At 38.0% G+C, this 26,494-nt stretch overlaps 1 protein-coding gene across 1 annotated transcript; it reads right to left on the bottom strand.

Moving 5' to 3' along the window:
* Nucleotides 1-6,236: 6,236 nt before the first annotated feature.
* LOC131875932 (uncharacterized) lies at nucleotides 6,237-26,009 on the bottom strand. The gene is made up of 4 exons (XM_059220669.1): nucleotides 25,617-26,009; nucleotides 6,499-6,557; nucleotides 6,364-6,415; nucleotides 6,237-6,245 (listed from the first exon to the last, which is right to left on the bottom strand). The coding sequence occupies exons 1-4, from the start codon at nucleotides 26,007-26,009 to the stop codon at nucleotides 6,237-6,239; spliced, it is 513 nt and encodes a 170-aa protein (XP_059076652.1).
* Between the last annotated feature and the right edge of the window lie 485 nt (nucleotides 26,010-26,494).

Genomic DNA, 26,494 nt, shown 5'->3' with positions numbered 1-26,494 from the left:
TCATGCCCTGTTGTAAGGTCCACAATCATACCTATGTTGGGGAGTAGGAAATCATCTTTAGGACAAGCCTTATTTAGATCTTGGAAATCAATACAGATGCGGATGCCCTGAGTAGGTTTTTTGACAGGTACAATGTTGGAGACCCATTCAGTGTAGTCTATTGGTTTGATGAATTCTGCGTCCAACATCTTTGGGGTTCTGCCTTGACCAGGAGTGCAATATGTGGATGCATTTTGTGCAAATTCTGTTTTACAGGTTTTGCATCTGGGTGAACAATGAGATTATGTACCATAAAGTTAGGATCTAAACCTAGCATATCGACATAGGACCATGTGAAATTGATTTTTACCTTTGTAAGGAAATTGATGAAGTCTTGTTTCTCTTTTTCCGTGAGGGACTTGGTAATGAGAACATTTTTTGGAATGTCTTCCGTGCCCATGTTGATACTGTTTGTTTTTTCTATTAGCAAATTTGACCTGTCTTGTGGAAGGTAACCAATGGTAGGGAGGTCAAGTCCCTCATTGTCAAGTGCCTTTTCCAAGTTTTCACTTTCGGATATGCCCTTTATTTTTGCTTTTTGCTCATCCAAAGGTGCCTCGGAGAGGTTTTCACCTAGGGAATCATGTTTTTTCCTTTGATTATCTTTTTTGTGGCTAAGGGCATTGACCTAACTACCAAAGTATCCCTTTTCATGTAGTTGAATACTGTCTACTTCGTTGCAGTCTTCCAAATTTCGCATAGAGAGAAGAGTAATGAGAGTATTATCATCGACGCAGATATCTAAAGTGGGTTTGTCTCGTTGGCCCCAGTCTATGAGTTCAGGATGGACAAGATGTAGCTTGTGTGAAATGGGAGAGGTTATGGGGGTGATGGCATTGACATGAGTGTCAAAGCAGATATCGTTTTTGTATTCATGGCATTTCATGGAACTCTTCTTAGTCAGAGATTTCAATATCCAAGGAAGGACTTGAAGGGGCACCAGCGATAGTAATCTTAGGCACTGGGGTGTACCCCAAGCCTCTTTTGTACTTGTAGGAGATAGGATTTATGGGTGATTTTCTTCCTTTCTCCTCTGGTCCCAAGCCGTGTCCTTTGTAACCCATTTTTTCAACTATAGCTTATGCTTTTGGATACATTTTTTTAGATATTTTTGTTGGATCTTCATCTTCTTCCTAGTACAACCATGAAGAGATATTTGTGTCGAGGCTCTCCTCATCAAGTGGGCCCCATTGCTGGAAGGTGGTATCTTTGCAATGTATGACCGGTTTTTGATGTTTTTTAAGCTCTTTTGGTTTGCCAAATGACCTAGGAGACAAGGGGATGTTGCCTATTAATAAGACATCCTCCAATTTGTATTCTTCCCAGCCATTATCCAAGATCTTGATTTGCGTGTCAGGTTGGGAGGAGGTGGAGGCAACATTTGATGTGTCAGAAGGAGGAGTTGGCGAGGGTCTATTTAGTGGGCAATGATATGGATGTTTCCCCTTTAAGATTTTCCAATATAGGAAAGGTTGTGGATCACCTTTTATAGTGATCTCTCTTCCATTGAAGGGGAATTTGATGCATTTGTGATAAGTAGAGGGTACATCTTGCAAGGAGTGAATCCATGACCAACCAAGAAGGATGTTGTAGGGGAGATCAAGATCTAGTACTTGGAAAGGGGTTTCAATTGTGATAGGGCCCACTTGAAGAGGTAAGGTGATCATTCCCTTTGAAACTCTTTCTGCATCATCATATGCTTTTATCGTGATCCTTCCTGATGTGTCTACTAGGTCCTTAGAAAATCCCAATTATTTTATTAACTTGTATGTACACAGATTGAGTCCGGATCCACCGTCTATTAGGATATGTTTGACCTTGTGTTTCTAGATAAGGGCTTCAATGTGCAAAGGTTTATTATGGTCTTCATCTATAGGAGCATCATTGGAAGTGAACGAAAGGTGTTGTTGGGCAACAAGGTTTCCAATGAGATCTTGGAATTGGGTAGAAATGATATTATCGGTAACGTGAGACTCTTTTTCCAAAATTTATTTATGGACAAGGGAAGTCTTGAGAAGTTATAGAATGGACATATGTGCGGGGGTCTTCCCAAGTTGGTCAAGGAGGTCATATCGACTGGTGGAAGACATGGGCAGAGGGTTTAGTGGGGGAGGAGCTCCTTGGATGGTGACTTTACCTTGACGTGTGGTTACATTGCAGTCATTCTAAGAGTAGGGGGTGGAAGGTGTAGCGCCTTGAATGACTATCCTAGCAGGATTAGTTCTGCTTTGGGAAGGTGGAGGATTAACTCCTTGGATAGTTATGACATTAACATGATTGTCTTTGGGCTCAATGTGACCTACTAAAGAGTCAAATCTGGTTATGTGATTAGTGTAGTCATATTTTACTGGGTTAGATGATGAGCCTTTTCCCTTATCATGTTTCGGGAAGGGTTCCTTGTACATTTTGAGTTTGTCATTGCTATTACCAGGTTTTGCATTTGCTACTTCAATTTTACCCCTATCAATGAGATCTTGTATGTAGATTTTAAGCTTCATGCATTTTTGTGTATCATGTCCATTGATATGATGATACTCACAATATTCATTCTCATTATACCACCTAGGTTTGGGTTGATTGGGATCAAACGAGCGAGTGATCAAGAAGACCACTATGCCTGCTTGCACAAGCTTTTGAAACACCACTTTAATAGGCTCAGCAAGAGGAGTGAAGTTTGTTGGGGTCCTGTTATTGGATCGGGGTGGTCGCCCCTAGATTGAGACATTGTTGTGAGGCTTTTGGGATTGATTTTGATTGTTTTGATTGTTTAATTGATGATTAGTGGTGGTGAGGTTTGGAGGAGTGGCCACGGTCTAGACCTATTTTGCAATAGTTACACCGTCATTGACTACATTCTTGTTCTTGGACTAGAATTTTGGTTTATCATTATGATAAGAGAGAGAATTTTTAGTTGATCTTTGGTAGTGTTTCAAGGTTCCTTCCTCTAACAAGACACGTTCGAGGGCTAGGCCCTTATTAGTCAATTTTTGGAAAGATTTAATACATTAAGATGTCAAAGGTCTTCAAAGTTTGGGCACCAAGTTCTTTTGAAATAATTCAATTTGGTGCTTCTCTGGCATGTCCCATTGGAATTTATTGATGAGGTGTTTCCATATTTGCAAGAACTTGGCAAAAGTCTCTCCGGGCCTTTGCTTTGTGTTACACAGGTCCATTATGGAAACATCATTGAGCCACAAAATTTTCTGATGTCTGGAAAGGAGATAATGTAACCTCGTGGTAAGGACGAGAACCATGCTAGGGCATCTCTTGTGAGACTCTTAGGGAAGAGCATTCGAAGGTATAGGTCACTATAGGAGACTTCTTGGCATATGATGTGAAATTCCTAGACATGGTCGCGGGGGTCCCCTTTGCCTTCATACTTGGTGCATTTAGGGATCTCAACCCCTAGGGGGTAGGGTGCAGCTAATATAGATGGGTCATAAGGACAAAGACAAAATTCCTCAAATGAGTAAGGTTTCCTCTTATTAGTCCCTTCTTTCATGTCATTGATGATGTTTTTCATGTCTTTAATTTCTTTACTGAGGTCTTGTTGTGGATTTTGGAAATGATGGATTGTGTTTGCCCCTATAATTGGTTGAGTCATGGAAGGTGCACCATCACTAATGCATTGATATGATGAGGAAGTGAGAATGTGAGATGTGATGACCAATGTTGCAGCGACTTGAGTGATAGTTGGTTGTGGCCCACAAACTGTTGTGATGGGATTAAGTGCAGCACGAATGAGGTTAGCGACATTATTGACAGGAAGTGAAGTTTGTGGAATAGAAATATATGGTTGAGTAGAAGAAGATGATATAGAGGCATGTTGGAGAATAGATGAGATCGGATTTGATAGTGTTATAGATGCTAAGGAGGAAGAAGGTGGAATGGAGACCATGAGGGGAGGTGTCGCAGGTGTTATTGATTGAGTTTGAATGATTGGCGAGGCTGTAAATGATTGAGTTTGAATAAAAGGTGCAACATTTTGCATGGGTGCGAGGTCTCCTTGTGGTTGTTGACCAAGGGTGGATTTATCAAAGTTAGGCGGGAGTTGAGCTCCATTTTCAAGGAGGGTCTTTAGAAGTGTAGTAGGATTGGGTTGGATAAATTTCTCAATCATCACTTGGTTATAAGAGTCTGCTAGGAAATTTTGCACTTCCGGAGAGAGTTCATCTTGGTTAACCATATTAGGATTTTGCGTTTGATTTTGAGTGCTGGGTTGCACACTTTGTGTAGGATCTTCATATAGGACACTACTGTCCGACATACCATATTGTTGTTCGGCCATCTTTTTCTTTTGAGATCGAGTTGTGACCATACAAGAATAACCTTAGAAAATATTGGAGGAGGAAATTTTTGACGAGGGGACTTAGCGAGACTTTTGGATTTTTGGATTTGTCTTTGATGAAAAAGGATTTTTCTGATTGGTAGGGTCCTTGGATTAGAACCCAGTTTTGATTAGGATTGACACCTTAGTCCTTGGATGAGGATCTTAGGTGGTAGATGAAACCACAAGCGAGGTAATGACCAAGTTGGGTAGAATTTAGACCTTGGAATGATGGTCAAAAATCTTTTCTTCCACTAAGGGTTGACTAATGACCCTAAGCAAAGAAAAGGTGTAAGTTAAGAGTCTTGATTGACTAAAAGGATAAGGCAAAGGTTCTTCAAGAGGATTCTTCTTCAAGCACAAGAGCCAAGTGATTAAGGATGTGGTCTAAATGAAACTTCATAAGGCATGCAACCTTAATGTGAGGTTAAATTAGATTAAAGGATGATTTGATTTGGATTTTGAGAATTGATTTGATAATTGAAGGTGATTGATTTTGTGATTGATTGATGTGCTAAGTCCTTAGGAAAATATTGAGGATGATTGATTGAAGAGGGATGATAGTGATGATTAAAAGAAATTTGGTGACTAGGCTATCCTTGGCATGAACATGACTCAATAGATGATTCATTCGGATGGCAAGTTGTATGAAGGGACACGACCACCCTGATTTTGATGATAGTTGGTGTTGAAAGAAAAACCTGAACCTTGATGGAGGGCATGGAATCTTAGTTCATCACTAGCATCAAACTCATTTCTATGACCATGGACGTAATCGTGGTAATCATGCAAGAATGTCCTATGTTTAAGCAAGAGTTTCCTTCTTGTATACCAATATTTCTGACATCTAATGAGTTGTGCTTGTGTGAGCTTCTTCTTCTTGATAGGTCAGTGGATTGAATTCTTAGGATGCTTATACAACTTAGGTTTATGAAACATGAAATGGATGGACTTTTGATGAAATTAGGACTTTGTGTGGATAGTGACTTGGATGATTGTTTGCGTTTAGACAAATGCTTTTGCAAAGTGTTTGAGGATAATGATGTGTTTTTAGTCTACTCTTGGCAAGAAGTATCAAGAAAATCAAACACAATGATCAAATCAATTTTAGCTCAAAGACACTCATGCTCATGAACAACATTCTTAAGGCTAGCAAGGACAATAGTCATTGGATCCTAATCAGTTTCCCAGCTACACTTACCCAAAGTGGACACTTAGATGCTTGACCCCACTGGCTCCCCTCCATGGCACTCACTTCTCCAGAATAGCCAAGAATCAATTCCCATGAAAAATCCTCATGGAAAACTTTGTGTCTCTACTAAGGGCCGTAAAAATATGGGCAGCTTCGGAGGTCCAACCTCCTGCACCAATGACTAGAAGGTTTTTGGCAACTATGCACAAGGTGTTTAATATTTCTTCTTGTTAGGAGATACCCTTTGTAGTTGCACAAGTGCAATTGAGGCCTATAGCCCAACGAAGCACCAAGAACCTAGTAGTCATGCAAGCGTGATTGAGATCTCTAGGATCCTACTAAGCTCCCAATGTGAGTTTGAACTCTCATATAGCCCCAACCATTGACCCTTTCATCATCAATGGCCTATTTATTATAGCGAGTTGGGAACCCCAGGTCCGGGTGTACTCACTTGGGTCGTTCCCCTCTTACCTTCTCAAAGAGCAAGTTGGGAGGGCGGGAAAGCATGCAACAAACATGAAAAACTTGGAGGGTTTGGATTTCTGACTGTCTAGCTAGACGAGAGCATACTCTCCTACCTTTACGCTTTTCACAAAACACAAAAGACAATGGTTCATTTATCCTTTAACTAAATCTAGGTGCCTAGTTAAGAAAAGACACAATATTTGGTTAGAACTCCTAGGCAACCTGCAAAATAGTTTGGATTAGTAGTTTTTTTAATTTCTTAGGTCTTGGACAATCAAAGAAGCTGCAACACTAAAAAAAAAGGAAAATCAGTAGTCGCTAGCTTGCACAAACAACACACTCGCTGAAATGTAGTCAGTTGCACTGAAGCACTTATGCAGGTGCCAAAACAACTGCATACACGTTGCAATTAACAGAAACAAAAAATAATAACAAAAAAAAGAAATTAAAACAAACAGAAATTATGATTTTATACCTGTCCATGGCGTTGTTTTGGATCGGTTCTATTGAAACACCTACACCTGCGTTGAAAGCCTAAAAACAGAGAAAAAGGGTTAGCGGTTTAAATTTTAAAATGCAAATTTCAAAAACAAAACTTTTGTTGAGGGCGGGAATTTTTGAAAACAGTCGCGCTGGTTTAGTTTCCCTCACATTGAAATGTATCTGCCTGCGCTAACGTGCCTACGCATGTGTCGAACAGATAAACAAAGAGTAAATTTAGAAAAAAAACAAAAAGCAAGAATTATTTTTTGAATTTTTAAGAACGGTCGCGTTGGTGCGCTTGTGCTCGTGCTGATGCACCTGCACATGCACTAAAGAGGTTTGTCTGTCACGCTGAACCCTGAATCGCTCGCGTTGATTTGCAGTCTCTCGCACTGTTCCGATATCTGTGACTTGCAAACTCACAAAAACTCAAAAAACACTACTTTTAGGGATGTGGGTCCCACCGGGTGTGCCAGAATGAAGATGGGAAAAAGAAGCAAGGTGTATTTGGATGGTTAACATACAAATCAAAACACTAAAACATATAAAAACATGAAGCATAAAACAAATCACATAAAAAACATGAAGACAAATGATTTTACCTTGCAAACCTTTACCTTCTCCCTCGGATGGAGCTTGGATGAATTCAAAGTGTGCCCAAATGCCTCCAACGTGATGTTGATTTGCTCCTAGATTGCTTGATGTGGTTGGCTCTCCAACAATTTGCATAAATGGATGTGATGGATTTGAAGGAGGAGATGGATAATATGGCTAAGTATGGATGAGGGGTAGCTTTGACATGATAAGGGTGCAAAGATGGTTTCCTAGGCACAAACTAGCAACATGAACTTGCTAAAATTGGAAATGAAATGTGAGGGGATGGAGTCTTCAATTTATAGGGAGAGAGGAGGAGAAATGAAGGGCTAGGATTGACCCAAGATGGAGGGTATGGATTCCTTGTGAGCCCACACAAGGCCCAAGAGGAGGTGTAGAGACCAAGAGATATGCCTTAAAGGCATTTCTTGTCTCCACACTCCTCAAGGTTTATTGGGAAGACTTCCCAATGTGCCTTGAGAAGAGCAAGGGATAGGATATTTCTTGAGGGATGGAAAGGAATAATTGAAAATTCTTCAAAAGGGATGCTCATGGGGATTGGAGGAATAAGGAGGAATTCAAAATTCCTTGAAAGATAAGATGCCTAGAGGAATGTGAGATTTTGAAAATCTCACATTCACCAAGGAAAAGGGAATTTAAGGAGAGTGGTTGGATGGAAGGGACAAGGAGTTGACTTTGTGGCTAATCATGATAATTAGTCATTAGAAACTCATTAGGAGAGGGATTAGAGGGAAGATTAGGTGGGATTAGGGTAGATAAGATTTGTAGGAGGATTTTACTAGGAGAGAGAATGAGTGGAGGGAATTAAAAATTAGAAGAATAATGCTAAGTGAGCTTAGGGATTTTCTAGAAGAATTTATTAGGTTAATGATGGATTAGGAAAAGGTGATTTGTAGGAATCACTTAGGTTAACTAATTAATTGAAATTAATTAGTTAAGAGGAGGAATTTGAGAAGATTTAATAATGAGGATTTTTAGAAGAATAAAAGGGGATTGACTTATTAAATAAATCAATCAATAGACTATAGTGACAATATTAATTATAATTAATTAATAAATGAGGATAATTAAAAATTGGCATAATTAATAAATTAATTACGTCAGGAATTTAAAAATAATTAAAATAATTATTTTTAAGTGTCTACAAAATGCATTCAACATGGTTCTTGCACAATTAACTTATGTTGGTGTGACCATTCAGGAAGAAAAACTTTGCATGTTGTTGTTGTGTTCATTGTTTGACTCTTGGGATCACTTAGTGATGGCTATCGGTAGTACTGCGGCCCAGTTCAAGATGGATATTGTGGTTAATACTCTTTTGTCAGAAGAAATGAGAAAGAAGTCTTCTGAGATGACAAAAGATGCACTCTCTGTTCGAGGAAGACCGAAGGACAAAGACAAGAAGAAAGGAAAGAAGTCCAATTCGAAGTCTTAAGAGAGATCAAAATCTCCAGGAAAGAAGTCAAAGGTGAAGTGCTAGAACTATGGGGAAAAAGGGCATATCCGAAAGGATTGCATGGAGGAGAAGAAGAAGAAGTATTCTGACATTGAATCTTCTCAGAGTGATGCAGATGCATTTGTAGCAGCCCTAGCAGTGCCTACCTCAGATGACACCTGGTTAGTATATTCTGGTGCATCTTTTCACATGACTTCCCACAAGGAGTGGTTCTCTAAGTATGTGTTGGCATATGATGAACCGGTATGATGATAATATATGTTGTCATTGATGTCAATAAGTACAGGTGAACCGGTATGAAGATTGGAACAATTTGTTATTGATGTTCAAGTTGGAGAATTGGTATGAAGGGATGAAGTGAACCAATGTCAAGATTTCACTAGGTGTGACTACCGGTTAGTAGTCCTAGCTCTAGGGTTTCTAGTTTGGCAATCTAACTTGTGCGATGCAACCAGTGACATTTTGTGATGAGTTAGTTAAGAAATAAGGATGAGATAGATATGCCACGTTAGTTTTGTGCACGTGAAGGATTTCCTTAAGGATCTTGCATGTGAAGATCGATTGCATTGAATGTCTACCTTGGGAATGAACATTCTTCTTAGCGGTATGAGAAGAAAGCGTGTTGGGTTATTGATTTCCATGTGCGGTGAAGAATGGATGATGCAAAATGACTTGTGATCTATTTGAGATTGTTTTATTCTATGCAAAGTGTTTGAATGGTCAGGATTGGACTGCTTGTAATTGTAAACCTAAAATGTTTAGGGTTTTGGGTTTATGCTACTGACCTAATTGTTGTCTATAAGGTCGATGATGGTTGTTATTGTTTGTGTTGTAAAATGTTGTATTTGTATCCGAGTGATGAGATACTTGCCAGACTAGTGAGTGGAAAACTGTAGAGTGTGATTGCAGAGTAGAGGAACTAAAAAGGATCTGCCTTAGCATGTTGTGTTGTTATCAGATCAGAGCTTTACCTATTGTCTTCTAACCATTCCAAAAATTGGAAAATCCCTTTACCGGGTAGCTTTAACAATCTTATTGTAAATCCTCTAACCAGGTGACTCAAGATCATTGAGTTCTTCAAATCCTCTAGCAAGGTAACCTTTAACAAGGTTTCAACCTTTAATAGGGTATATAGCCATTCCTTAACCGGGTGATCTTTAATAGGATCGGTTCCTAACAGAACCTTATTATAAAGTCTTTAACCAGACTAGGCTCCTAACAAAGCGAGCTTCAAAAGAGTTCAAAAACAATCCTGTGGGTATTCATCCCCACCATGGGTTTTCCCATTTGGGTTTCCACGTGAAAAATCTGTGTGTCATGAGTTGTGCATTTTTCATGTGATGATTGAGTATTCTTTGTTTAGGTGAATATGCATGCAGAGCTAATGGAACACATGCATGAGTATATTGGTGAAGTAGTTATCAAGTGTTGAATGTTATTTGAAGTATTCAGTTTTACTGGTTTAGCTATTTGAAGTCTTACTGTGTTTAATCGGTATTGCCATGGTTAAGTCCAGTGATGAAGACAACCGGTTAGAATTATTTTAACTTGATAAGTTGTTGAGAATTTTTTGTCTATACTGATTCACCCCCCCCCCCCCTCTCAGTACTAATTAGGGTATTTACTATTCATCATTATTCATCAATTGGTATCAGAGCAACTCTAGGTCCTCGGTGATATAAGCTTAACCGCTTGAGGTAAAGATCCTGCTTTAATGATGAAGAGGGAAGGTCCTAAGTTCAATAGAGATAGCTTCAAAATATGGAAGGATAAAATGAATATTTATATCAAGAGTTTGGGTGTTCAGCACTAGAGCTATGTTGAGAGTGTCTATATAATCCCCGCTGGCACTCTAAGCAATGATCAGAAAAGAGAGATTCAAGAAAATGGGCAAGTCATGGAAGTCTTTATTAGCAGCCTGTCCGATATTGAATTCATTGATGTACAAGATAAGGACACTCTAAAAACCATTTATGGTGGTGATGAACATGCCAAGCAAGCTAAGGAAGAGAGCCTTAAAGGAAAATTTGAAGACATGAGGATGGTTAAAGGAGAGACCATTCAACAATATGGCATAAGGATCAAGATTGTGGTTGGAGATATAGAGCACTGGTGGAACAATTGATGATGCCACCATTGTCAGTAAAGTTTTGAGATCATTGTTACCGGTCTATGCAATCAGAGTTGTTTCTATTCAGAAGCTAAGGTCTATTGAGAAAACCAAGGTATCCTTAGACTCTATCATTACAAAGTTGACTACATATGAGTTGAATAACTATGATGGTAGTGTTCAGAAGACTGAGTCAGCCTTTAGAGCAACTATTTCACCAACCAAAAAAGGAAAATAAGTAAGTACCAGTTATGAATCCATGCAGAGAAAAGGTATGGATGATGAAGAGATTCTAATGGAGTTTGAAGCTCTTCTTGCCAAGAGACTTCCAAAAGGCACCAGAAAATACAGAGGTAAGCTTCCTTTAAAATGTTTTTCCTGCAATAAGATATGACATATAGTTGTTAACTATCCTAACAATGACAATAAAGATAAACCAAAGAGGTTTAGAAAGTATAAAGGAGGAAGTAGAAGAAATTGTCTTGTTGCAGTGGATGAAGGTGTTATTGATGAAGAATCTGAGGATGAAGAGAATGAGGACATAGTGTTTGTAGCTGTAAAGGGAGAAGTGTCTGACAAGAAAGCCCTTGTCTCTCGCATTGACAACTCTAATGAGTGGATTATTGATAGTGGGTGTTATCACCACATGATTGATGATCGAAAAAAGTTTTTGTCTCTAGAAGAATATGATGGAGGTGTTGTTAGGTTTGGCAATGATGCACCATGCTTGGTGAAAGGTAAAGGATCCATCTCACTAAATGGAAAGAGCAGTGCGGATGATGTCTACTGGGTAGAAGGTCTTAAGCATAACCTTTTGAGTGTTGCACAGGTAAATGACAAATGACTCAAGCAGAATATGTGCCAGCATTTATGAACTGCACTCAAGCAATCTAGATGAAACATGTATTGGATGGTTTCAAAGTACCTATATCTGAACCAGTGAGTATATTTTGTGACAACACAAGTGCAATAAATATTTCCAAGAATTTGGTATTGCATGCTAGAACTAAACACAATTAGCTCAAGTATCATTTCTTGAGAGAGAAGGTTCAAAACAAAGAGGTTGTATTACAACATGTTTCCAGTAAGGAGCAGCTAGCAGACATATTCACTAAGCCCTTACCGAAGACTAAATTTACCTATTTGAGAGGTGAATTAGGGGTTCTATCCCTTCATGAAGTAAATTAAAAAATGTGTGCTCCACATCAGTCAAGTACTACAGTGACAAATCTTACAAGGTTGATGTGTTGAAGGATGATACTCCATAGGGGGAGTAACATAGTGGAGAATCGAAGCTTGTGCCTCCACTTTGGCATTGTTGTCAAAGGGGGAGAAGATATATGATGATGTATGATAAGGGAGAAGATATTTGATGTATGGTGGAGAAGATATATGATGAAGAAGATATATGTTATAGTTGCACTGGTCTATGATGTTTATAGTTGCAATGCTACACTGAGTATTGCCATCAATGCCAAAGGGGGAGATTGTTGGCATATGAAGAACCGATATGATGATAACATATGTTGTCATTGATGTCAATAAGTATAGGTGAACCGATATAAAGATTGGAAGAACTTGTTATTGATGTTCAAGTTGGAGAACTGGTATGAAGGGATGAAGTGAACTAGTGTTAGGGTTTCACTAAGTGTGACTACCGGTTGGTACTCTCAGCTCTAGGGTTTCCGATTTGGCAATCTAACTTGTGCGATGCAACCAGTGATATTCTATGATGAGTTAGCTAATAAATAAGGATGAGATCGAGATGCCACGTCAGTTTTGTGCACATGAAGAATTTCCTTGAGGATATTGCATGTGAAGATCAATTGCATTAAATGTCTACCTCGGGAATGAACATTCTTCTTAGCGGTATGAGAAGAAAGCGTGATGGGTTACTGATTTTCATGTGCGGTGAAGAATGGATGATGCAAAATGACTTGTGATTTATTTGAGATTGTTTTATTCTATGTAAAGTGTTTGAATGGTCAGGATTGGATCGCTTGTAATTGTAAACCTTAATTTTTTTAGGGTTTAGGGTTTATGCTACTGACCTAATTGTTGTCTATAAGGTCGATGATGGTTGTTATTGTTTGTGCTGGCAAATGTTTTGTTTGTATCTAAGTGATGAGATACTTGCTAGACCAGTGAGCGAAAAAATGTAGAGTGTGATTGCAGAGTAGAGGAACTAAAAAGCATCTGCCTTAGCATGTAGTTTTGTTATCAGATCGGAGCTTTACCTATTGTCTTCTAACCATTTCAACAATTGGAAAATCCCTTTACCAGGTAGCTTTAACAGGATTATTGTAAATCCTCTAACCAAGTCACTCAAGATCATCGAGTTGTTCAAATCCTCTAGCAAGGTAACCTTTAATAGGGTTTCAACCTTTAATAGGGTATATAGCCATTCCTTAACCGGGTGATCTTTAATATGATTGGTTCCTAACAGAACCTTATTGTAAAGTATTTAACCAGACTAGGCTCCTAACAAAGTGAGCTTCATAAGAGTTCAAAAACAAGCTTGTGGGTATTCATCCCCACCATGGTTTTTCCCATTTGGGTTCCATGTGAAAAATTTGTGTGTCATGAGTTGTGCATTTTTCATGTGATGATTGAGTATTCTTTGTTTAGGTGAATCTACATGCAGAGCTAATGGTTATGGTATTACTGATAACAACACATGCATGAGTATATTGGTGAAGTAGTTATCAAGTGTTGAATGTTATTTGAAGTATTCAGTTTTACTAGTTTAGCTGTCTGGAGTCTTACTGTGTTTAACCGGTATTGCCATGGTTAACTTCAGTGATGAAGACAATCGGTTAGCATTGTTTTAACTTGATAAGTTGTTCAGAAGTTTGTGTCTATATTGATTCACCCCCCCCCCCTCTCAGTACCAGTTAGGGTATTTGTTGTTCATCATTATTCATCAGTATGAACTGTATGCTAGTGGAAAGGTATACTTGGCTAGTGATTCTACATTGGAGATTGTAGGGAGAGGCAAAATTAAAATTCAATTCCTAGATGGTAGAGTGAAGGGAATCAATGGAGTTCTTCATATACTAGGTCTGGCAAGAAACCTTCTCTTTGTAAGTAAACTTAATGATGTCAGAGTACAAGTTACATTTGTATCTGGTGGTTGCAAGATGACTAGGGGTTCCATTGTACTGGCAAAGGGTGATCGCATTGGTACATTGTATAAATTAAATGCTGAACCTATATGTTGTAATGTAACCTCTGAAAAGTCTGTTAAGACAACTGTAATGATTAATAATGCTAATTCATTGGAAGCTAAAATTCTTGCTGAGAAAACAATTCTCTAGTATAATAGGTTAGGCCACATAGGTTAAAAAGGTTTAACAACTTTGAAGAATAAGAATTTGGTTGAAGATCTGGATGATTGTAGTTTTGAGTTCAATTTCTACGAACACTACATATATGGAAAACATAGCCATGTTTAGTTTTATTCCAGTTCTCATAAATCTACTGATATTTTGGATTATGTTCACTCTGATGTGTTTTGTCTAGTAGAGGTTCCTTCTCTGTCTAAGTCTAAGTATTATTTATCTTTTGTAGATGATTATTCAAGAAGGGCATTTTTGTACTTTCTTAAAAGTAAATAAGAAATGTTCAGTTGGTTTAAGGAGTTTAAGAACCTTGTTGAAAATCAGTTTGGGAGAAGGATTAAATGTTTAAGAATAGATAACAGTGGTGAATATTGTAGTGCAAATTTGGACAAGTACTATTTTGATCATGGAATTAAGAGACATAAGACTGTACCTTACACTCCACAACAAAATGGAGTTGCTGAAAGGTTGAATCGGTCTCTAATGGAGAAAGCAAGAAGCATGTTGAGCGGAGCTGGGCTGGAACAAAAATTTTGGGCTGAAGTAGTTGCTACAGCATGTTACCTACTAAATCACTCTCCTACTTCAGCATTGGTTGACAAAACACCTATGGAAGCATGGTTTGATAAGAAACCTTCTTTAAGGTACCTTCATGTTTTTGGTGCAAAGGCATATGCTCATGTGCCTAATGTTAATAGATCTAAGCTAGATAAAAAAGCTATAAAATGTATCTTCATTGGCTATGGAGTTGGTGTGAAAGGATAGAAACTTTGGAATCCAGTGAATGGTAAGGTTATGTACAGTAGAAGTGTGATTTTTCATGAGTTGAAACCTATGTCGCTAGGTCACAACATAGGAAAGCAAGGAGAAGCTGAGGTTAAAATTCCTCCAGCTAAGGAAGAATCTCCAGAGATACATGAAGATGAGGAGAGTTCAAGCAGTTCAAGTAGTTCTGAAGAAGAACATGATGATGAGCCTCCTGTTGAACCTCAAGAAGCCTCAACACCAGAGTTGAGAAGATCTACTCGAGAGAGATGACAACCTAATAGGTATACACCTAATAAGTACAGTCACTCTATGTTGAATGTTAATTGTTCTTATGCTTTACTTGCAGATACTAATGAGCCTAGGACTGTCAAAGAAGCTATTAAAATGCCTGATTCAAATTCTTGGTTGGAAGCCATGAATGATGAAATGTCATCATTGGATAAAAATGGAACTTAAGATTTGGTGCCATTGACTAAAAGTAGAAATCCTGTAGGCTACAAGTGGGTATTCAAAAAGAAGTATGGTCTAGATGGCAGCATTGACAAGTACAAAGCAAGATTAGTTGCAAAGGGTTATTCTCAAAAGGAAGGTATTGACTATGGAGAGATCTTTTCTCCTGTGGCTAAGCTGACATCTATTAGATTTCTCTTGTCACTTGCAACAGAATATGATTGGGAGATTGAGTAGATGGATGTGAAGATAGTGTTTCTTCATGGTAATCTTGAAGAAGAAATCTATATGTCTCAGCCTGAGCGCTTTGTGGAAAAAGGTAAAGAACATTTGGTATGCAGACTTAGGAAATATATGTATGGTTTGAAACAGTCTCCCAGAATGTGGTATCAAAAGTATGATACATTTTTTTTGTCCTTGAGATTTGTGAGATCAAAAGTTGATCATTGTGTTTACTACAAAACTGAAGGTGATAGGATTCTTATCATAGCTTTGTATGTAGATGAAATGTTGTTCATAGGAAATACAAAAGGTATGATCTCAAATTTAAAATATCAGTTATCTATGAAATTTGAAATGAAGGACTTAGGAGCAGCAAATTACATTCTGGGAATGGAGATCAAAAGGAATATATTTCAGAGGAAAATTTGGCTCAGTGGTGCAAGAGCACCCCATTGTAGAAGCACATTAGGATGTCCAAGGTCACTATCTAATTATATTTGGGTCATTTATGACTTGTAAAGAATATATGTATGTATTTGAGTTCATTTTTATCCAATGGAGTCATAATGTAAGGCTACTTGAGCCATTTTTGAAAAAGTTGCATAGTTGTCCATTTAGGACCTAGTGGGGTCAAAGAGTCAAAATGATGTAAACATGCCATGAAAGGGCATAAATGCTTGTAAGAGGTCATTTAAGGGTTATTTGATATGTTTATAAGGTTTTTGTCAAGTTTTAGGGTCATTATGTGAAAATGTCATAAAAAGTTGTCAAAAAGATGAAAAGTGGCAAAAATGCAATAATGCAAAATTGCATTAAAAGTTGTAAATGGGAAGTTGAAAGGTCTTGGAGGTAGTTATAAGGTCCAAACTGAACAAGAGGCTATAAAAGGTTTTATTTGGTCAAACCAAGGGGGAATGAGAAGGAGGATAACAATTTTGAACAATTTGTGTATTCATAAGCTTGCCATTTTGATAGTTTTCATTGTTACTTTGTTGTTTCTAGGCCTTGTACGAACCTATACAACCTATAAACAATGTATAATTATCATGGTTAGATATTATCTTGAATTATATTCCTTCTTGTTTTAGTTTGAAATGATTTCAATGAGAAACGAAGAAGTTATGGATGTTTTATGGATTGCAACTTCCAGATTTCCTGAAAAGCAGTCATGTTGCAGCGTATTGTATAGACGCATATTAAATATTTATAACCTATAAATGGATTCATTGGAAATGTGTGTGATTAACCTTTATTTCTCCTTTGGTTTGGGTCGATTTCATTTAGTTTTGTGAAAGTTATGAAGGTTTTGGTGAAAACCAGTTTTAAGTTGTCTTAAATGGAGTTGCTAGAAAGGGTTTGTAATTATCTTGTGATTTCACCATTGAAAAAATTAATGGCTTGCATATTCTAAAAGTAGACTCAGAGGGATTTCATTTGAGTATGGTCTTGTTTTCATTTGGTTAAGTATTTGCTGTGAAATATGATTCCCTAGCAGGCAGCAAGCATACATTTTCAAGATTTATGATAGTCAAAATTAGTCTCGGTGCATAGATGATAACTTTTTATTTCACCATTGGATATTTATGAATTTTGGATATTTTGTTCTTAATCAAGTTTAATAAAATTCCACTAGAGAGATTTTCCTAATTGTTTTGGGTTTGGAAGTTATTAATGTCTGAGTGTAGGTATAGAAAATTATCATGTGAATGACAATCACCTTGATGATAGTGAATTGGATTCTTTCAATGATGAACAATGATAGTGCAGGTATAGAAAAATATCATGTGAATGAAAATCACCTTGATGATATGTTTGAGACAACATTAATGAACCCCTATAGCATGCATGGAAGTATGACTATTGAGATGCGATATATTACCTTGAAATCAATATGGTATATGAGTTTGATGTTTTCGTACCTTGATAAAGAGTGTTGGATGAACTTGAAATGGATTTGGATGAAAGTAATATGCCAATATGAGAAATTTTAATATTTTTATGCCTTTGATATTGAAGATATTGTGTTGAAGATTGAACTCCATGTTTTATTTGGGATTCTTGGTTGGTTTTTCATGATGCTCTGCATCACTCAGCCAAAGAAAGTATATAACCTTGATGTTCTTGATAGGTTTCATATGTCTGATTGTAAATAATAGGTTGTTCCCATCTTGTAGGGAACTAAGTCGTCTGTGCTTGACAGTCTAAAATCTCCAAAAGAGATAGAAGACATGAAAAGTGTACTTTATGCAAGTTCTATTGGTAGTTTGATGTATGCTATGGTCTGTACAAGATCTGGCATTTCCCAACCAATGGGAGTACTTAGCAGGTTTATGTCGAATCCAGGAAGGCCACATTAGGATGTTGTAAAGAGGGTGTTTAGATATCTAAAGGGAACTTCAGATTTTGCTTTGTGCTATCATGGACATTCTGATGATTCAAAGAAAACTCTCAGCGTATGTGGTTTTGTGGATTCTGATTGGGTAGGAGACATAGATAGTAGAAGATCCACCAGTGGATATGTTTTTGTCATGAATGGTGGAGCAATTAGTTGGATGAGCAAGTGGCAACCTATAGTCTCTTTGTCCACTACAGAGGCAGAGTACATGGCAGCTACACATGTGTGCAAAGAAGCTATTTGGATTAGATGGTTGAGTTCAGATGTTGGTTTTGGTACAGGGCAAATTGAAATTTGGAGTGACAGTCATAGTGCTATATGTCTAGCAAATAATCCTACTTTCCACGCCATAATGAAGCATGTTGATGTTCAGTATCACTTTGTTCGTGACATGGTGGAAGATGGAAAAGTTTATCTTAACAAGGTAGACACTCTGGAAAATGTTGCAGATGCCTTGATGAAACCTGTGAGCACTCACAAGTTCAGGTAGTGTTCTCATTCTATGGGTCTTGATATTCATGTTTCTCAGTAACGTCTGGAATGGTAATCGGTCCAGTGAATTCCTCATCAAGTGGGAATTTGTTTGAAATGTGCCTCAAATTAACTTGACTTGTGTTTAGACTGATCGGAGTAACCTATCCCAATGGAATAGCTATCAGTGTGACTCTTGCCAATGGGCCAATGGAACCCTCTTCTTATGATCGGCTATTGGGAGAGAAAGTTCGAGTTGATCCAATGGTGGTCTCTAGGTAGTGATTGTTGGCATTTCAATAAGGATATTGAGAAGGTTGTTGGAGATTGTTGATATAACTAAAGAAGGATGATTACTATCTTAATAATATTATTTTGTCATTGATGTCAAGAAATTGATTTTCTGATTCAGTATGATGTTGCCATATCTTGAGAAGATTGATTTGAAGAGAATTAAGATGTCAGTAAAAGACACAGAAAGAATGCGATGAAAAAGGGGAGAAATAAGTTAGTCAATGGGAAACTATTACCAAGTTAGAACATGATGAGATCATGATGTTTAGATTGTTTTGATATCTTACAGATTTTGTTGATTGTAAGGTTAATACTATACTATGTCACCGAGCAAAGAACCTAGTTGGTAAACCCTAAGGAGCCTAGTCAGTAAACCCTAAGGTTATCGATATCGGTTAATGAAGGCGGAATGTCTACCAAGTGAAGTTTAGTATTTACCGAGTAACAACCGAGTTATAATAGATCGCATTGGATGGATAAAAGCATTATTTAATGAAGGATGCTGATGAGATGGAGATGAATAAATGATTGGTATGCCACGCAAGAAATTTTCTAAGGATCTACGACTTTGAAAATTCAGGAGCTAGATCTACAACACAGATTGAACCACAATAACCTAGCACAAGTTCGTAGGAAGGAATGCAAGTTCCAAGGTGAGGTAAAACATTTTCAGATCGAAGGATACAATGAACCTAGTCAAGTTTGATGATCTGATGGCTAAGATTGATCATGGGAAATGTTATCAGGGAGATTAAGTGGTTAGAAATTGTTTATAAATAAGGAATTATTGATAAACACTACATGCGAGTAAGTGTAAGCACAGGGATGTTACATAGTGATTACCGAGCACAGAAGATTGAAGACCTGTTTGAATAACAAAGTAGGGAGCCCAGCAGAGAGACAAGATAAGTCATATGACTAGACAGTGTTGAGCAAATAAGAATCTGCTTTAGCATTTTAGATGTGAAGTTGCAGATATATTTTTATTACTGTTATTTTGTAAAGTGACAGAAAATATCTTAACGGAGTGGACCTAAAAGTCTTATTTGTAAATCCTCTAGCAAGGTAACATTCTAATTGAGTGTTTGAAATCCTTTGACAAGGTCACTTCTAACAAAGTGAAGATCCTAATAGATTTGAGGGAAATCCCTTAACCGGGTCACATCTAGCAATGTGTTTGTAATCTTTAACACGATTTTCTTTTAACCGAGCATACTCTAGAAGGGTATATTTCTTAGTGGGTCCGAAATCCCATAGTGGTTTTTCCCTATTTGGGTTTCCATATTAAATCTGGTGTTATACTTGTTATGATGATTATGTGTTTATGAGTTAGCATGTTTAGCAGTTTTGGTTATATGGCTGAAGTATAAGTTACCGAGGTTGAATCTATTGATTTTATGGAAGATTAAGTTTGTATGACTCACCCCCCCTCCCCCCCTCATCTTGTTAGCTATTGGCATCAGAACTTTACAATTGGTATTAGAGCCTTGGACTCCGGAAGAAAAGTTTAAAGGTACTTGAGGCAAAGATCCGAAGATGTATAAAAGGGATGCACCAAAGCTGAACAAGTCAAGTTTCTCTACATGGCAGAAAAGGATGAAGCTGCATTTATCAGGAATTGGAGAATATGCAACATATTATTTGGAAAATGATTACTGTTAGTGAACAGATTTGTCCCTTTTTTAAAATGATCAATCTTGAACTCTATCGCCTTATTTTAAGGACAAGTGTTTCACTAAACAGTTGGGTAAGTGTTGTATAAACCACTTCCCTCTGAATTTTTCATAGGTACAACTCCCCATCTCAGTTTTTAAAGGAAAGCTTTTAAATATTTTAATTTGAATAGTAGCTTTTAACCTAAAAGCATGTAAGGCTGCCTACTTCATTCTTGGATGAGAGGCTGATATTTCACACATGTTTCCTAAAAAGGAGAAAGCAATTTTTCCTATCTTTTCAATATAAGAGATGACAACAACTGAAACAAAGTTCAGTACAACATTTCCACAGGTTTAATAAAGAATGAACAGATTTAAGAAACCAAATCTGTCTTCAAACATGAATCTTCTCTAAAGAAAACAAACACTCAAAGGAAGGAATATCAAAAGAATAATAATTTTCTGCAATGGAAAGATCCTTATAGTTATTTGATTAGATAAACATATGCAAAGACATGTATCTACACAGATTCAAAACACACAGATTTTTCTTCTCCCAAGAATAGTATGATCATTCTATATATATATTCTTATGCAACAAAGGCATGATAATACATGTATAAATCTTTTTCCATTCCAGATTTAGCAATCTGATTCTTCCTTCTACAAAATAGAAAATACAAAAAACAGTGGGAAAAAAACAAAAACCAACCAAAAATTGGTCACAAAAACTAACCCCTATTCTATCTATCTTTCCTTAATTTATAGTTTTAGAATAGGGAAGGTCTCCCTGAAAACTCGACCTCTCCCGTAAATAATTATGAAACCAACAAGATGTGTTTTGGGACAGATGTCCCAAAGTCTTTGCATAACAATGAGAAATTACAAAAATAAAGAGAACCAGGCCTGAATCAATGCATTATGCCATTTTTCCATCATCATCATCCTATCTGCTTTCACGGGCATCGTGAGTGATTGTGAGTTCTTGAACAATGGATTGGTTTGGAACTTTCATCGCATTGAGGTTTGCCTTCGCCGCCTCCTTATTCCACCTATGCTTCACCATCTTTTCAGCATGTTTCGGCAGTTGATCATTTCCAATGAAAGTCATAGACTCAATCCTAGCCACCCTTGTTATATCTTCCGAAGTGAAATTACCCTTGGCTTTGATTTTCTCCATGTTCATTTGAAAAGACCTGATTGCATCCTGTGTGTTCAATCCTCAAATTCCCAACTGCCAATCATGGTCAGGGTTAACCACCTTATTATCATTAACTGTGCTACACTGGAGATCCTGGAGTTTGTAAACAGAGGTCTTAGCGTCAGTGATCACAGACTTGAAGGTAAGCACTCACCACATTATGGTTTTCTTCAGCACAAAAAGCTGACATTCATCCACCACCAGCTTGATTGAATGTTCCGTCAAAAACCAGGTAACTCCATATTCTTCTATTTTGGCAAACAAGGGCAAGATATTCTGCCATTTGTGCTCCTCCTTCTCCCATGGCACAAGCTGATTTTGAACTTCAACAATAAGACCCTGTATCTCATCGCATAGCCTCCGGGAGTCTGTAATGTACTTCTCACCGTCCTTGATTATTCCCTCAATCCATTTCTCCATGGCTTCAGCAATACTCTTGGCCTATTGAACTTGGCTCATTAGCTTTTTATTTTCCAGTGAAGTTGGGTTGAAGTTCTCTATAGCATGAGATTTGGGAGTGCCCCAAGGCAACCAATACTATCGATGAACTGGGCCAGAACATTTATGTGTCGCTTTAGTTCTCTCTTTTCTCGCCCATCCTTCTCCGACCTGGTGAGCATTTTTTTTGCCAATACCTGGAAGAAATGATTGTCTGTGTCTCTTCTCATGTTTTCCAATTCCACCTTTGTGATCTTGAAATCATCGGGGCTAGCCTCCTTGTTTTCATTCTTGGGTTTGTATGAGGCTATTTCAGCAACCCATTTTCTAGTTCCCTCATCATTGTTCAGGCGAGCGATAGTATTGATCCTTTTCGGCTTTGGATTCTTCTCTGTGTACTTAATGACCATTTCCTGAATCAGAATAGTCACAGGAAGAAAACTTTGCTTTTTGTTCACCGAGGTGGTCAACCACTTAGGAGTTGCACTGGAACCAGTGGTTCCTTCGATCATTTTGGAAGGTGGCGTCATAGCCACAGTCACCGTATGAGAATCCAGGGCACTAGCAACATCGCCATCCAAGTCTTCAATTTCAAATATTTGGGCATCGAGAATGGTATCTTTCACCCCTGTATCCTTTGCCTAATCCATCTTTCTTTGAGAGGCACTTCCGGACTGGGTATGCCGAGGAGTACAAAAATCCAAAGCTGAATTAGACCTATGTCTAAGCTGGGGCGGCTTGTTATCCTTACCTGCATGAACAGGCATAGAAGCATTGTTAGAAAGATGCTTTGGTGAAGGTAGAGGATCCTTATTACTTCTCACAGAATTAGACTTAATGCCTAATTTCGTTGCTTTCTTATTGGCCACCCATTCCGCGGTCCTTTCCAAAACTCCTTTGGTCCTTAACTGTATATCATCTTTCTCTTCCTCATCCCAGTCAATTGGAGTCATATCAACTTCTGCACGGGCTAAGTACCCTGGAACGAATAGCTCTAGATAGTCCTCTTCGAGCCCCTTAGTATCCAACTTTATTTGCAATGAAACAACTTGTTCTAACACCAATCTCATGTTTCCCCTTTTGAATACCTCTATTTCATCTGTACAATCTTCCCAGAAATCCTCTAACTATGGCATTGGGAGGTATGGCATTAGACCAAGACTTTGGGAAAATCACTTATTATCAAAACCTTTCCTTTCAGGATACAAGGAAAAACTGAATTTCTTGAGGTCTGCTCCTATACTCAAAGCATCAGACATCGACCTGCAGGACAACACGCCCAATTGGATGGGGAAATGACCTTCCCATTTGTCCCTGGGTTGTGCCTTTTTTATTACAAAGGTTAGTTGTCTGCATATATCCGCTAGAACAAAGCAATCTGAACAGAAGTGAGGGAGCTTGAAGGGATCCTCTTCAAAGCCAGCTACCCGTATGTAATACAAGGGTGGAAACTGGATATAAAAACTACCAAACCTCTTTATCAAAGTCTGTGCATCTTCGGAGATTCTTTTGGCTTTCATATTCTTCAATTCATGACACAAATCACACAGAAAAGCATTGTGCACCCTTCTGAAATCCTGTAAGGCTTTATCCTTTTGCAGCATGGGATAGAAGTCATATATGGGAACATCCTCCTCAGTGAGCTGTTTCGGTATACCAACCAACTCCTTAACACAAGCCAAACAATACAAGAGATATGAAGACATAAAGAAGTTTTGTTTGAACTATTTAGCCATACTCAGTTGTTCTCTCATTGAATTAGCAATAAATCTAGTTGTCAAAACTATAAGCTTCAGCGGATCCTCTGGCTCGGTGCAACAAAAGCATTACGTTATGAATGTGAGGCAACATGTGATTCTTATTAGGATTCTTGGGTAACCTGGAACCACCTCTTTGAGGAACCTTCAACCAGAATTTTGCTACATTGTTACGATGTTCGGTTCTATCTGCGTTGAACTCGGTGATTGACTGAGTAGGGGAAAAGTTGGAGAACTGGTAATCAGGTATCTTGAAGACTGAGGAAATTACTTCATGATTTATGGCAAGAAGGGTTTCACCATTGTCTCTCCTAATGGTTTCAGACACTGGGTCATATCTAGCAATACATTCCTGAATCAATTCTATGCAAGGAATGGCTGGGGGAAAAGCTACAACTTCTATGAGACTGCTACTCAAAATCTCCACACCAAAAGACTTGTCAATTCCTTTGAACACCCTCTCTTTCAACACCTCAAGGTTTTCCCCTTTTAGGTCAGTATCGCTAACTATGGGTTCATTGGATGCCAAGCTAAAAATGTTCCCAAACAAATGTAGTGTGGATGTCATAATTTAAAGCAATAAGCCTAAACCGGTTACAACAAAACTTTTTGTAAGAGAGAAAATGCAAGCAAAAACCATTGGAGAGGACAAGAAAAAGACTCACCTTCATAGTTGAACAACTAGATGATGACTAGCAGCAAACAAGACTCCTATCCAGGAAAAACAAAGACACAGCAGCAAGGAACAAATGTGGAGCACTAACAATCCTTCATACCTTATTAGTGAAGGCAATGATACGGAAACATTGAATGCAATAATTCTAATTTTCAGTCTAAGTGTGCTAAGTTTGTGGATTAGACATCGCATGCATGCATTGAATGCATGGTGGTGTTTTTGAAGTAACCGCTAGTTCCCGAAATGATTACTTACTTCGAAAAACCTAGAATTGACGTCACTTAAGACATGGTTTTGCTTCCTCATATTTAGCAATGAATGCACCATCAAATCATTAAAACCCATGGGACCTACCAACTTCGAACACATATGAACATCCTGAAAAGACTTCATGGGCATTCTAGTAGTTCAAGATGTATGTCGCACTCAAGGAGAATTTTGCCGAGAAAACCAATAACATCAAGCTGTTGACCACTTGTGCTATATTGAACATGTTGAACATGTTTGAACCTCTTGAACTTGGTTTAATGAGTTCAAAACCTGGAGAGAAATAAAGTAACATATCACTGAACAAGAAACTTTTAGAGAGCCGCTGCAAGACACTTAGAGAAAATGTTAGTATGAAAAACCTCCTTGAACACCTAGGAACCTATGGAACCTAAATGAACTTGTTAAACCTTGTTCAAAAAGGTTCAACGTGTTCACAGAGTTCAACCAATTACCTAAACTTGACTTTTATGATTGAAAAAGGATTTACAGACGTACTAAGGACTTGAACCGAGGTATCACAAGAAATATTAGGACTCCGACTGAAAATTTTATAGGATGACTCGCTCTTATCATGAGAAATAAATGACGCAGTAACATTGGCTCTAACTGGGGATTGTATTTTACAAAGGAAAATGCGAAGAACTCTCAAACTCTGGTTTCGCATGACCAAAAACAAAAAAGGGGAAAGGATAAGGTGACTCGCAACTAAGAACACCGAAGCTACTATGTACAAAACTCTCAACCACAGGACTTACAATTTGTAGAGCTTGAGATCTTGTCCATTATAGGTATAGGGCATAACCGCTTCATCAGCATAGCTGAATCTAAAAGCATTTTGTCCCACTGCTTCACAAATCTTGAAAGGGCCTTTCCATAATGAATCAAACTTGCCATGAGCACCCTTTGGCTCTTTCCTTTTATCCCATAACATCACTTCATCTCCTATTAGGAAACCTCTTGGCCAAGCTCTCATGTCAAAAATCCTCTTCACTTGGCTCTGATGCTCTAAGATTCTATCCACAAGCAACTCCCTCTCTTCTTCCAACTTCATCAGGTACATAATTCTTTTCTCCAAAGCACTCTGAAAGAAAGAATCCTCCACTACTGTCTGCAGCTTGGCTACTGATAATTCCAAAGGTAAAGAAAGTTTTGTGCCAACCCCATACACAAGCTCAAAAGGTTCCATTCCAATGGCCCTCTTGGGCATGGTTTTATCTGCCCATAAAGCCTCATATACCTTCTTATGCCAAATTTGAGCACTTTCGTCAACCAACTTTTTCATGATGACTATCAGGTTCTTGTTGCTGGACTCTGCCAATCCATTACCCTGTGGAAAGTAATCAGAGGAATGCGAGAGGGTAATCTGATGCTCATAGCAAAACATATTTAACTCCTCAGAAGAGAAATATGATGCGTTATCTGCAACAATCTTTTGGGGAACCCCAAAACAGACTAGTATGTAATCCTTGAGAAAACTACACACAACCTCTAAGTTTGCCTTTTTAGTGGGAATGGCTTCTACCCACTTGGTAAAGTAGTCAGTTGTTGTCAAAATGTACATATGACCAGCACTGGAATGAGGGTTTATTGGCCCTATGAAATCAATGCCCCACTGTTTGAAAGGTTCATCTACTACCAGAGGCCTTAAAGGAAGGGCCACCAAATGTGGCTTCTCGGAAAAGAGTTGGCATTTCTCACATTCTTTAACATAAATATATGCATCCATAAACATGCCTGGCCAATAAAAGCAATTCCTCAAAACTTTGAAATTAGTAACAGACGACGAAAAGTGTCCCCCACAGGCTTCACCATGGTAAATCTCCAAAAGTTTTTGCTGTTGAGGTTTATCTACACACCTTAAGTATGTTC

The sequence above is a fragment of the Cryptomeria japonica genome, chromosome 5, assembly GCF_030272615.1.
Source record: "Cryptomeria japonica chromosome 5, Sugi_1.0, whole genome shotgun sequence".
In the NCBI taxonomy this organism is placed as follows: Eukaryota; Viridiplantae; Streptophyta; class Pinopsida; order Cupressales; family Cupressaceae; genus Cryptomeria; species Cryptomeria japonica.
Note: the sequence above shows the minus strand (reverse complement) of the source record. Positions and strands in the feature narration are given on the sequence as shown.